The 11,508-nt window shown below is 51.6% G+C and overlaps 1 protein-coding gene across 1 annotated transcript; it reads left to right on the top strand.

Moving 5' to 3' along the window:
* Positions 1-850: 850 nt before the first annotated feature.
* Positions 851-10,777, top strand: LOC311191187 (histamine H2 receptor-like; the record flags this gene model as incomplete). Its single annotated transcript, XM_084263286.1, has 4 exons — positions 851-896; positions 3,706-3,994; positions 8,922-9,098; positions 10,102-10,777. The coding sequence occupies 4 exons, from the start codon at positions 851-853 to the stop codon at positions 10,775-10,777; spliced, it is 1,188 nt and encodes a 395-aa protein (XP_084119412.1).
* Positions 10,778-11,508: the final 731 nt, after the last annotated feature.

Genomic DNA, 11,508 nt, shown 5'->3' with positions numbered 1-11,508 from the left:
CTGCAGATGGGCTACCAAAGGTCCCCTCTGCCAGGGGATCCTTGAAAAGGAGCCAGGAGCAGCAGGACCCTGCTGTTTACACCCCAAATCCAAACCTGAAGCTTGAAGCACCCTCCTAGTGATGAATATTTGTTGTTGAAGAAATTGCAGACATCAGGTGAGGGAAGTCTCACTTCCAGCCTTGCAGCCTGTCCTTGAGCTGGCCAAAAGATGGTATGATGCAAGAGAGCATCTCTCTGATCTTTTGTGAGTCCAGACACCTTTGTCTCCTGCATCATTGTGCCATGCTCCCAGATGCATCCTGCTTTAGAGCAACCTGCTGTTAGTGTTTCACTTGAAGAGGGCTCTTAACCCTGGCTGGTGGTGAAGGTAGTACTGGGGCAGGAGAGAGAGCTTGCAAAGATGAACTGTAATAGCTGTGTCCTGCTTCTCCTTGAACCTGGAGTGCAGAGTGTGTTTGCAGGCTGGTGCTGGAGCAGTGCTGTGTAAGTAAGGACCTGCTTTAGTTAGAGCATGTAGTTGATAACCATGTGAGCCCAGCCTTGGCTTGTGTGGCTTCTAGACCTTTGTGTCTCAGTGCTACATGTAAAAAGCCTTGGACAAGGAATCAGGCATTCTCTTCAATGAGGCCAAAGGAAAAAAGGAGAAAAAACTGACATTAAGCAGACCTGTTTTTTGCTGTTCATGTCTTGGGAGCCTATCTCATCCTCTCCTGGGAGAAGGTAGGGCTGACTGGGTGATGTCCACGTCCTGAAACAGGCCAGGGCTGGAAACTCCAGCTCCAGGTGGAAACCAGAGGACTGTTTCTAGACCTTGCAGGAGGTGTGAGGATGCCAGACCTCTCTGGGAGATGGCAGACAGCCAGCTGATCTGGTCAGTGGACCTTGGGGTGGCAGGTACTGGAGCTCAGCTGGCTGTGTGGCCACCTGGGTTTGCCCATCAGCAGTCGCTGTGCTCTCTGTGTGGACCATGTAGGGAGGAGAACAGGCTGAACAATCTTCCTGCCAGGAAGCATGGCTGCATTGAGATCAAACTGTTCTGCAGGAGCTCACCCCATCTGAGGACATCCCCAGTGGGGCTGTGAGAAAGAATTAGCAGATGATCCTCTTCTCCTGCTAATAACGTGAGAGCTGGAGATGGGGTTTGTAATTTCATTTCTGTGGGGTGTTGCCAGGGTGTGAAAGGTTGTCCAAGGAGCATTTTCATTAAGACTGATGATGTGCTGGAGACCCCCTGTAGACTTTTAGCAGTGCCTGCTCAGTGGGCTGTCTCTGAGCCTCACACCCAGCCTCACCTCAGCGCTGGAGCTTGAGAGCTTCAGGTCTCAGCCAGCAAGTCCCAGTGCTGATGAGGGGTGGGGGCAGAGGAGAAACTTTCCCTCTTATTGTTCTTCTAGGCAGCTTTAGTTATCTCTTGATTTTTATTTTGTAACCTGAAAGAAAAGAAACTGCTGAATCCAGCACCTGAGTAGGAGTCAGGGGAGGAAGCTGAGAGTTTTGAAGGATGACTGGGTGCAGGTAACACGTGATTACATCCAAGGGAAAAGTGAGTGCTGCTTTGGGAAAAGCAGCCCAGGCTCACAACCACAGAGTGCTTGGGAGAAGAGAGCAGATATGTGGGTGAGGAGCACCTAGTCGGTGCAGCCTGCTTGGATCTCTGAGAAGTTTCCAGTGTGGCCCCTCATGATGGGGGCTTTTAAAGAGAATGAATAGCCCTGCCTTAAGGAGGAAGTTCCTGGTGTGAATAAACACTTGTCTGGAAGGTGAAATGCTGGGGAGAAGTATGTGGTGAGCTGCCATGAGGAAGAGAGGTCAGCCATAGTCTTTACAGGGATAGGGGCTGGGGTGTGTGGGGTTCAATAAATCCCAACTGGAAAGACTCTGAAGGGGTGATATTTGCAAGTGAAACCAAGTTTAATCAGGTCATGAAGGGTAAGGCCTGACTTAAAGAACTGCAGAAAAGATTTTATGAGGCTCATTGAGCATGAAAATGGAAGAAGAAATTCAACTGTGAAGTGATGAGGTGTGGGGTGAGATGAAGAGAACCTAATTTCCTCACTTCATCCTATTTTCCCACCCGAAGCAGTGAGCTCTGATCAGACTGTTACTGCTCAGGAATGAGACCTTTGGATCTCAGATAGGTGGTTCTGTGGAAAGGTCAGCTGGGTGCTAAGTGCCAATCAGAAGCAGCAAACCAGGTTAGGGGTTGTTATGAAAGGGAAGCAGGATGAAACAGATAACATTGTAATGCAAATATATCAATCCACAGTGCATTTACCTCTTGGGAACTGTCATTTTGGTCCACCTCAGAGGCTCAGAGGAGTGGGAGGGATGGCCAGGAGTCCTCTGTTGCTTCTGAATTAGGAATGAGCAAGTTGGTGAAGGCTCTTCAGCCTGACCAAGAGATGACAAGAGGACTTGGGGATGTGACAGACATTAATGAGCCCACCAGTGGCATTGAGAGAGTGGATGGAGACTGCTTGCATGGTGCCTTTTCCAACACAAGGACCAGAGGGCATCCAATGAGCTGGTAACAGGCTCAAAACAAGCTAAAAGAGGTGGGGGGTTTGCAGGGTGTATAGCTGGGCTGTGGAAGTTCTTGCTATAGAAGGTCATGGATGCTAAAAGCTTGTGTGAGCTGAAGGGGAAGCAGGGTGACTTCAGGACTTACAAGTCCTTGAAACCATCTTACCATCCTCAGAGGTAACGCTGGATCATAGGCTGTCAGATGGAAAAACAGAAGTCAGGGAAACTTTGCTACATGCTGCTTTGCTGTCATGATCCACCAGAGGCAAAGCCTGGCCACTGTGAGATAAGACAGTGGGACTAGATGGACATTAGCCCTGACCCATTCCCCCCCTGTGCTTAGTAGGGATGTCCTGGGGATGCAGGATTGACCTGAGAACCCAGCTGTGGACACAAGCACGGGAGTTTCCTCAACTTTAAAGTCCCCCATTATAGTGTTGGGAGCATCTTCTCCCCACTGGGCACAGAAGGGGACGTAAGCATGAGGTGTCACTGCTGCACCTGAGACCCCACAACACTCTCCCTGTGGTTGCTGGCAGCTCTGCACAGCCATCCAGGCTGCAGGATGGAGCTGCCCACCATGGTCTTAGCACCAGAGCTTAACAAAGCACGAGGACAAGCCAGGAGAGAGCGTGTACTGAATAGTGGGGTGCTGAAAGCAGCCAGCCTGGGCAAGCATCTCACTGGGTCTGTGGGTGGCAGAGAAGAAACTAAGAATATGGAATCACTGGTTGGGTTGGAAGGGACCTTAAGGATGATATTTAGTCTGTACAGTGTGGATGTGGTACGCTGTTCCCTGGGATTCAGCAGAGCTGCTTGGATTTTGCATTTCAGCTGCTTGTTACCCTCTCTGCCCTCAGTGCTGTCCTGTCACTTGGTGTTTTATCTGTCTCACGCTTCACACGAGGCATTTTCAGTCACAGGGGGCGTTTAGCTGCCACAAAGGACTTCAAGCAGGGCTGCTGCTTTATCCTCACCCTCAGGGTTTCAGACACTTCTAACAGGCTGATAACCACGGGACAGTGATGGCACAGACACAGCAGGGTGTTGGGAGGGGGGTTCTTGAAGCAAATGAAGCACAAACATGATTTCTACACTTCCTTTCATAGACTTACAAGTCATGTGCATTCAAACCCTCTTTTTATATTCCCCTCCCTCCCCACCCTTTCTTCTCTTCCAGGTTTTAAGATCAGGAAGATGCTGATGGGCAGAAATGAAACCTGGCTCTCTAATTTCTCCTCTGCTGCCTCCTCCTATATGAAAGGAGGTGGCAGCTGGGCAGGGGTCGGGCTCCAGGAGGTGGTGATCGGGTTGATCCTGACCCTCATTGACTTGATCACGCTCCTGGGGAACACCGTAGTCTTCCTCTGCCCCGTGGTGGAGAAGAGACTGCGCACTGTCACCTACATGTTTATCATGTCCTTGGCCACGGCGGATTTCCTTGTGGCCTGCCTGGTCATGCCCTTTAGGTAAGGAGTGCTGCTGGGGTGTGATCTAAGGTGGCGGCCTGCGAAGGCCATGTCACCCTCCTCAGGTTCCGTGCTGTGCTCAGCACCGGGCCCTTCAAAGAGCTGAGCTGTGGGTCGGTGATTGTGGGTGCTTCTGTGCCTCAGTTTCCCTACCCCTTATAATGGGTCCCCTCATAAAGAACGGAGAATTCCCAAGGGTGGGAATTTGATGTTGGCTGTAGAGGGAGCCCAGCTCTTGGTCTGAACATCAGACATCCAGCTTTGCAGGTGGCTCCTCTGCAATGAGTCCCCTCTTGCAGGACCAGTTCTGTGTTGCACACAGAATCCCAGACTGGTCTGGGTTGGAAGGGACCCCAAGGATCACAAAGCTCCAACCCCCCTGCCACAGGCAGGGACACCAACCTCCAGGCCTGGAGCTACACAAGGTTGCCCAGGGCCCCAGCCAACCTGGCCTTGAACACCCCCAGGGACGGGGCACCCATCCCCTCTCTGGGCAGCCTGTTCCAGCCCCTCACCACTCTCTCTGGAAAGAACTTCCCCCTGATATCTAATTTAACCCTTCCTTCCTTCAGCTTTAATCCATCCCCCTTGTCCTGCCATTATCTACCCTTTGAACAAGCTGATTCCCCTCCTGTTCCTCTGCTCCCTTCAGGGACTGGCAGGCTGCAATGAGGTCCCCCCACAGCCTTCTCTTCTCCAGGCTGACCCAGCCCAGCTCCCTCAGCCTCTCTCCATAGGGGAGCTGCTCCAGCCCTCTGATCATCTCTGTGGCTCCTCTGACCCCTCTCCAACAGCCCCACATCTTCCTTGTCCTGGGGCCCCAGTTCTGGACACAGGACTCCAGCTGGGGCCTCCCGAGGGCAGAGCAGAGAGGGACAATCCCCTCCCTGTCCCTGCTGCCACCCCTCTGCTGATGGAGCCCAGGATCCCATTGGCCTTTGGAGGGGGCACCCGGGGGGTTAAAAAAGTTTGTTCCTAGCACAAGGAAATGGATTATTCCATGTTGCTGAACATGAAAGGCTGTCACAGATGTGTCATTCTTCACATTCTTGGTGAAACACAGAATTGTGATTGTTCCTTCTGCTTCAGACACTGTGCTGCCACAGTTTGTGGGGAAGGCTGGTGCCCTTGCAAAATACATCTTCTGCCTGCATCAACAGGAGAGAAGAATCGCAGGCTGCTGTGGGGTAACAAATGGGGGGGATGGTTTTGCCCCCCATTGCACATGGATAACTTGCAGCGCTGTTGTGGGGGCACAGGCTACCTCCCCTCTCTCTTTATAGACTCACAGGGAATTGTAGGGGTTGGAAGGGACCTCCAGAGCCCATCAGGTCCAACCCCCTGCCAAAGCAGCTCCCCAGCTCATATTGCACAGGGCGGCGTCCAGACGGGGCTGGAATCTCTCCAGAGATGGAGACTCCACACCCCCTGGGCAGCCTGTCCCAGGGCTCCCTCACCCTCACTGGGGAAAAGTTCTTCCCCATGTTGCTGTGGAACTCCCTGTGCTCCAACTTGCAGCCATTGCCCCTTGTCCTGTCCCCACAGAGCACTGAAAAGGGGCTGCCCATTTCCCTTTAACATAAGTGGGGTAACTCAGGCTGGCCCTGTGTTTAATGGGGGAAGAAGCACTTCAGAGGGGGCAACTCATCCTGCATGAGATTTACACTCAATGGCGGTGGCACCAGCCAACGCATCGTACAGCACAGGCAGAAATGGGCTGTACTGGTGTAAAGCTGGGGGCTGCACCCCACTTATTGTCCTTAGAGCAACAGCTCTTTTCACATTCCATGCTTTAGTTCCCTGCCTACGCGTTTGAATTTGGCTCGGAAAGCTGTTTTCCCAGCAAGCAGTTACACCCTGAGCCGTGAGTGTACTGTGTCAGGTGGAAAAACAAGCAGCTAATGCTGCCCTTTAAAAACATCACTGCCCATTTCAGCTCTAAGCTGAGTGAATTTTTCAGTTCGGGTCCTGAAATCATTCCTGTCTCTCCCCTCTGCCTGGTGCTACAAGCAGCTGCCTGAGGGACTCGGGCTGCATCTTTGGTGATGATGGTTGAACCTCCTCTGCCCTATTAAAGTCGTTGGGAAGGAGGGGAGTGACTTAACCAGGGGATTTTTATTGCTGACAGGGGGTTCTGCTCTATGTTGGGGAGAGAGGGGGTTGTGGAAGCAGGTCTTTGCCAGACAGGGGTGGGGGAAGGGTCTCCAGGTTGGCTGATCTTGCTCCCTGAGAATCACCAGCAGAGTGTGTGGGTGAGGACCTGCCTGACTTGGCTGTGGCAGCCTGGCTATCCGCTTCCTTCCACATTCCCAGCTTCCAGTCTAAACTGGGATAATGCTGGGCTGCAACTGGGAACGGTGGAGGCTGCAGGCCCTGAGCTGGGCTTGCCTGCAAAACGCCATGGTTCCCTCTGCCCTGCCTGGAGGGGATGCAGGAATGCCCCATGTGCTCACAGTAGCACCTGCTACTTTTTTTCCCCAAGAGAAGCTCTGTGGTTTCCCACTATGTGGATGAAGTCACTGTGGCAAAAGGCAGCAGGGCACATCAGTCAGCCCTCCTAGAGAGAAAAAAAGGGTGTGCCAGACACCAGAGGTAAGCCAAAGCAGCAGCCTTTATGCTACCTGGCACTTCCTTGGCTATTTTATTGGGTTTTTTTTTCCTTTTCACGTTCTTCTGAAGCCCAGAAATGAGAGGTTTTCAGCCCAGTGCAATCCAGGTATCTCAAGGGCTCCTCTCCACGAGCTCACAGCATCACCTGCTCTCCCTTCCCAGCTCTTGGTGGGCTACATGGTGAGGAACAGACCCTGCCACCTCCATCAGGTGTTGTTCAGCTCCACTGACAGAGGGGCTCTTGGCCCACAGCTTTCCCACTGTCTCAGCTTGGTATCTGTGTTGCTGTTTGGAAGTGCTCTTTGCTCCTCTGCCTGGATGCTAGCACACGCCAAAGGGAAGGGGAAGGAATTATCTCTGGAGCCAGTTTGGCTCAGGAAGTGTGCTGGGAAGGAAGAACAAGGTTGTCTCCTGGTGCCTTAATTTTGTAAGAGTCCAACTTCTGTTGTGTTCCTGGTTTGGCTTGGCTGAAGGAGCAGCTCAGCTGTGCTCAGCTTGTCGTCTGGGTACTCCAGCCAGCCCAGCCATTTCCAGGCTGAGTATTTCCAGCATCTCTTCTCATTTGCATCAGTGAAAACACAGAGATGACTTCACTTCTGCTCGTGCTGTGAACTGCTCGGAGCTTTTATCGTTACTCCTTTTCACCAGCAGCATTTCCAAGCTGCAGAGGCATTTTACACCAGAGAAGAGGGAGAGGGCATCCTGTCCATGCTAGGTCCAGCTGCATCCCACCAGGTGCAGGCTGGGGAGAGCTGGGTACCTGCTCAGATGGGATCTGTGTGTGGGGATGCTCATGACAGCAGCACAGTCTGCTTTTGGAAGGCTGTGGTGATCACACCACGCACTTTGCAGCACCTTCAAGGCCAGGCTGGATGGGGCTTTGAGCAACCTGGTCTAAGGGGAGGTATCCTTGCCCATAGCAGGGGGGATGGAACAAGATATCTCTAAGGTCCCTTCCAACCCAAACCACTCCATGATTCTATGACCTCTGGAGATAAGGAGGATGTCTGAGTGGCACCAAGACATCCAAACCCTTTACTAGACCTTCAACTTCCACGTCTCGTTTCCTCACCTAGAAAAGACCCACACAGCCTCACCATATGTGGAGAGTGGGACCCTCTGGAGGCCACCACAGCGTGGGGACAGGCTCTGCTGGCCATTAGCATTTGCTTGAGCCATTGCACAGCATCCTGCATAACCAAAAGCTGCCAAGGCCTAGTGCCCTCCAGGGAGCCCTGTACCCAACTCACACCAGTTGTGCTCTAAAAGAACCTTCAGAAAGCCATTTTAATGACTCATTGCTAATTTGATGGGGAACAGGGGCTGCTTCCTGACTCCTCAACATGAAGTTGACTCTCCCAACCCTCGCTGGACGGCTCGGCCTAGCTGAGCACAACAGCCTGGCTCTCACCGTGTTTGGCCTGCAAGCTGTGAAGTTACAGGGTAATGAAAGCTTTGTGGGGCGAGGTGGTTACTCAGCCTTTCACATCAAATTCACACACAATGGTTATTTCAGCAGCACCCCAGGAGCTGCAGAAAGCTGCTGAAAGTCAGGGGAAGCGAATACCATGTAATTGAATGCTGTAGAAACACACATCAGCCTTCCTACAGCTGCCATATGTTCCTTCCTTCGCTACTCGCTTCTTACAGGCCCCTCTCTTGACTTTATTACAAATAATTTTGGCATAATGCCTGCTTTTGGCTGGTGAATTTACCTTGCTGAGGCATTTGTGAGCTACATCATTTACAAGCCACTCAGGCTTCCTCCTCCAAGTATATATATATATACTTGGAGGATGAAATATATATATATACTTGGAGGATGAAATATATATATATACTTATATATTATATATATATATATATATATATATTATTTTTTTACCCTAGAGTTGAAAACCCTTTCATTGTGAAGCATGAGACCAGATGAAATGGGAGTTTCTTGGAGGAAGGAGCATCTTCCATGCTCCAGAAATTGGGGAGAATTCCTAAAAGTCTGTGCTTCACAGGGCACCGGCAAAGCTGTGAGAAACAGATGTGTGCAGATGTAAATCTGGGGAGCTCTGTGGGGCAAAGCACCTCCCTCAAGGGATGCACAAGGAGCACAGGGTGGTCTTCAGCTGTGCCCCAACCTGTGGGTTATTGTCTTGGGTTTGCAGCATGGGGCTGAATCCCTGCTGTACAACTGAGCCTTCCTCCATTGCATGCCCATCTGTAGCACCTCCTTGTTAAAATAGGGTGTCACCTGAGTGGAAGATTGAGGAAATGCATGAAAACAGCCCTTCTCACTTTGGTTTCTACCTGTTTTCTCTGTCAGTATCATCTATGAGGTGACGGGGATGTGGTTGTTTGGAAAGCTGTTCTGCAAAGTCTGGATCTCCTTTGATGTCATGTTCTGCACTGCATCCATCGTCACGTTGTGCTTCATTAGCCTGGACAGGTACTGCTCTGTGGTGACCCCATACCACTATTCAAGAAGGATGTCCCGTGGCAGGTGAGTGGAGCTGCTCCTCACTTTGGGTCCCTCCAGGTTTTCACTTGGCCATGGCCTGTATTGACAGGTCCTGCAGAGTGATGTGGCAAAAGGCACCGTTTAAAACTTCACAGATACCATTTAATGTGGTGCAGGAGAAAAGGAAGGAGAATGCAGCAGAGCTGGCTTGATGGTGTTCCTGGAAAAACACTTTCTGGGTGAAGGATGGGCTGCAAAACGGGGTAGAAGCTGGTGGTGGGTGTGGACTGACTTGTGCCTCCAACTTCTGCCCTTTGTGGGCATTTCATGGGAGTTTCCCCAAGGCAATGACACTCAGAAGAAGGCACGTGGCAGTAGTCTTCCTGCTCTTAAACTCATGATATTCAGGTGGGGAAAACAGAAAACCAGGAAAAGTTTCTGAGCTCCTGTCAAGGTTTCATATGAACCGATGAAAGAAGGTCTGTAGGGTGGGAGAGGAGGCCTGAGGGTGGGCAGAGAGGACACTGTGGTTGCAGGATGCTTGACAAGGTCGGCTGGGGCTCTTTGGGGGATGTTTTTCCCACTGTAACGATTTGAGGAGCACAGGCAGTCACCAAAACAAGGAGGGGGCTGCGCAGCGTCCCGTGTCACCGAGGGTCTGGTGTCCATCAGCTCCACCCCTACTGCTCCTCAGAGGGTAAGATGGTGGCCAAGCTGAAACCAAGCAGAAAAGTCTGCACAGCCTTAAGTATGAACAAAAATCCTCTGTAAAAACCTTTCCTCTTCTTCTTTCAGCTCTGAGCACCCCTGACACTGACCCCAGTCCTGTAAAGCACAGCCCCAGTTACCCAGTCCTTAGAGATGCTCACGTACAGACTTGTCCTACCCCAGCTTTTTTCCCTGCTTGACCACTTCTCCACACCCTGTGGGACTGCTGAGCAGTGGTATCCCACACGGGTTACCATGGGGATTGAATCGTACTGGATGTTCTGAACTCAAAATAACTCCGACCCTGTATCCCCTCCCCGTCTCTCCCCTTTCACAGATGCATCGTGATGACCTGCATGGTCTGGGTGTACTCCTCCCTCATCTCCTTCCTGCCAGTCATGCAGGGCTGGAACGAGATCCCTGGTGTGGACTTTGATGCAGGCAGAGAATGCATCTTTGTCACCAACTGGATTTTTGCCATCGTGGCTTCTGCTCTGGCGTTCTTTGTTCCCTTCATGGTCATGTGCAGCATGTATTTCTTCATCTACCGAGCGTCGCGGCTCAAGGCCACTCGGATCATGTCTCAGACCCTGGAGATTCACTACCACCCCAACAGCAAGCGGCAGAACCACCTGCAGCTGGAGAACAAGGCCACACGGACCATAAGCATCATCATTTCAGTCTTTGTGCTGTGCTGGCTGCCATACTTTGTCCTCAACGTTTGGCTCGCTGCTAGAGGTGCCGACTCCACCAGCACAGTCTTGGTTGACACCTTCAAGATCATTACTTGGTTGGGGTATTGCAACTCCACCATCAACCCCATGCTCTATGCTTTCCTCAACAGGGACTTCCAACGGGCCCTGAAGAAGCTGCTCATCTGCAGGCACAGGTCTCAGGTGGACATTGGAGAAGACATGGTTTCCATAGCCACCTTTTCCAAGACTGCTCCAGACCTAGAGTACAGCATTACGGTGCCAGGACCCAATGGTGCCCTGAAAGGCAAACCCAAGTAGCAGGGATGCAGAATGGGTTGCTGGAGGTGGGGATACAGAAAGTGCTGGAGCACATCCCAACAGAAAAATACCGGGTAGCAAAACAGGGGATGGAGAGGCTGGAACACTACAGCACAGGGCATACCACAGAGATGCATTTCTTCATCTTCCACAGCTTTACAAATGAGGAACTTTGATATTTTGGGGGTAATTTCTTATAACCAACGGAGCTAATTCCTTCCTGGGTAATTATGTTTTAATGAGCTTTTCCCAAGACAAGCTCAATCTTCGTGCTGGGGAAGGAAAACCCCAACCAATATGATGATGTGACCTTGTCTTTGTGCACATGTGGCGAGCTACAGCCTAAGGTGGGACAGTGTCTGTTTCTTGTCAAGCCCCTGTAGCTCTCAGCTTGCAGTCCAAATCTGACCAGGTGTAGTAACTCCCTGTGTGTCAGTCTGCGTACGCGAGGAGGGATGCGAAGAGCTGAGGTCACACGTCTTTACAAAGGCAGCACGTGGTCTGGCAGCTTCTGCACTCCACAGTCTGAGCACTTGGGAAATCCTGAGGGGTTCAGAGCTTTCCAGTGCCAGGCTTGGTGTGTAACGCTGCAGGATGGGTCCAGCAGCAGCAGGCGGGAACGGGCAGGAGGAACACCCGGTGCGCACAGGCTGTTGTGGGTAACCTCTGAGATCATTGTTTCAGTGCCTTCCTGTGAATGATTCTGGAAGAGAGTATCTGATGTGTGAGAC

This window comes from Gallinula chloropus (genome assembly GCF_964237585.1).
Source record: "Gallinula chloropus genome assembly, chromosome: 4".
Classification (NCBI taxonomy): domain Eukaryota; kingdom Metazoa; phylum Chordata; class Aves; order Gruiformes; family Rallidae; genus Gallinula; species Gallinula chloropus.
Note: the sequence above shows the minus strand (reverse complement) of the source record. Positions and strands in the feature narration are given on the sequence as shown.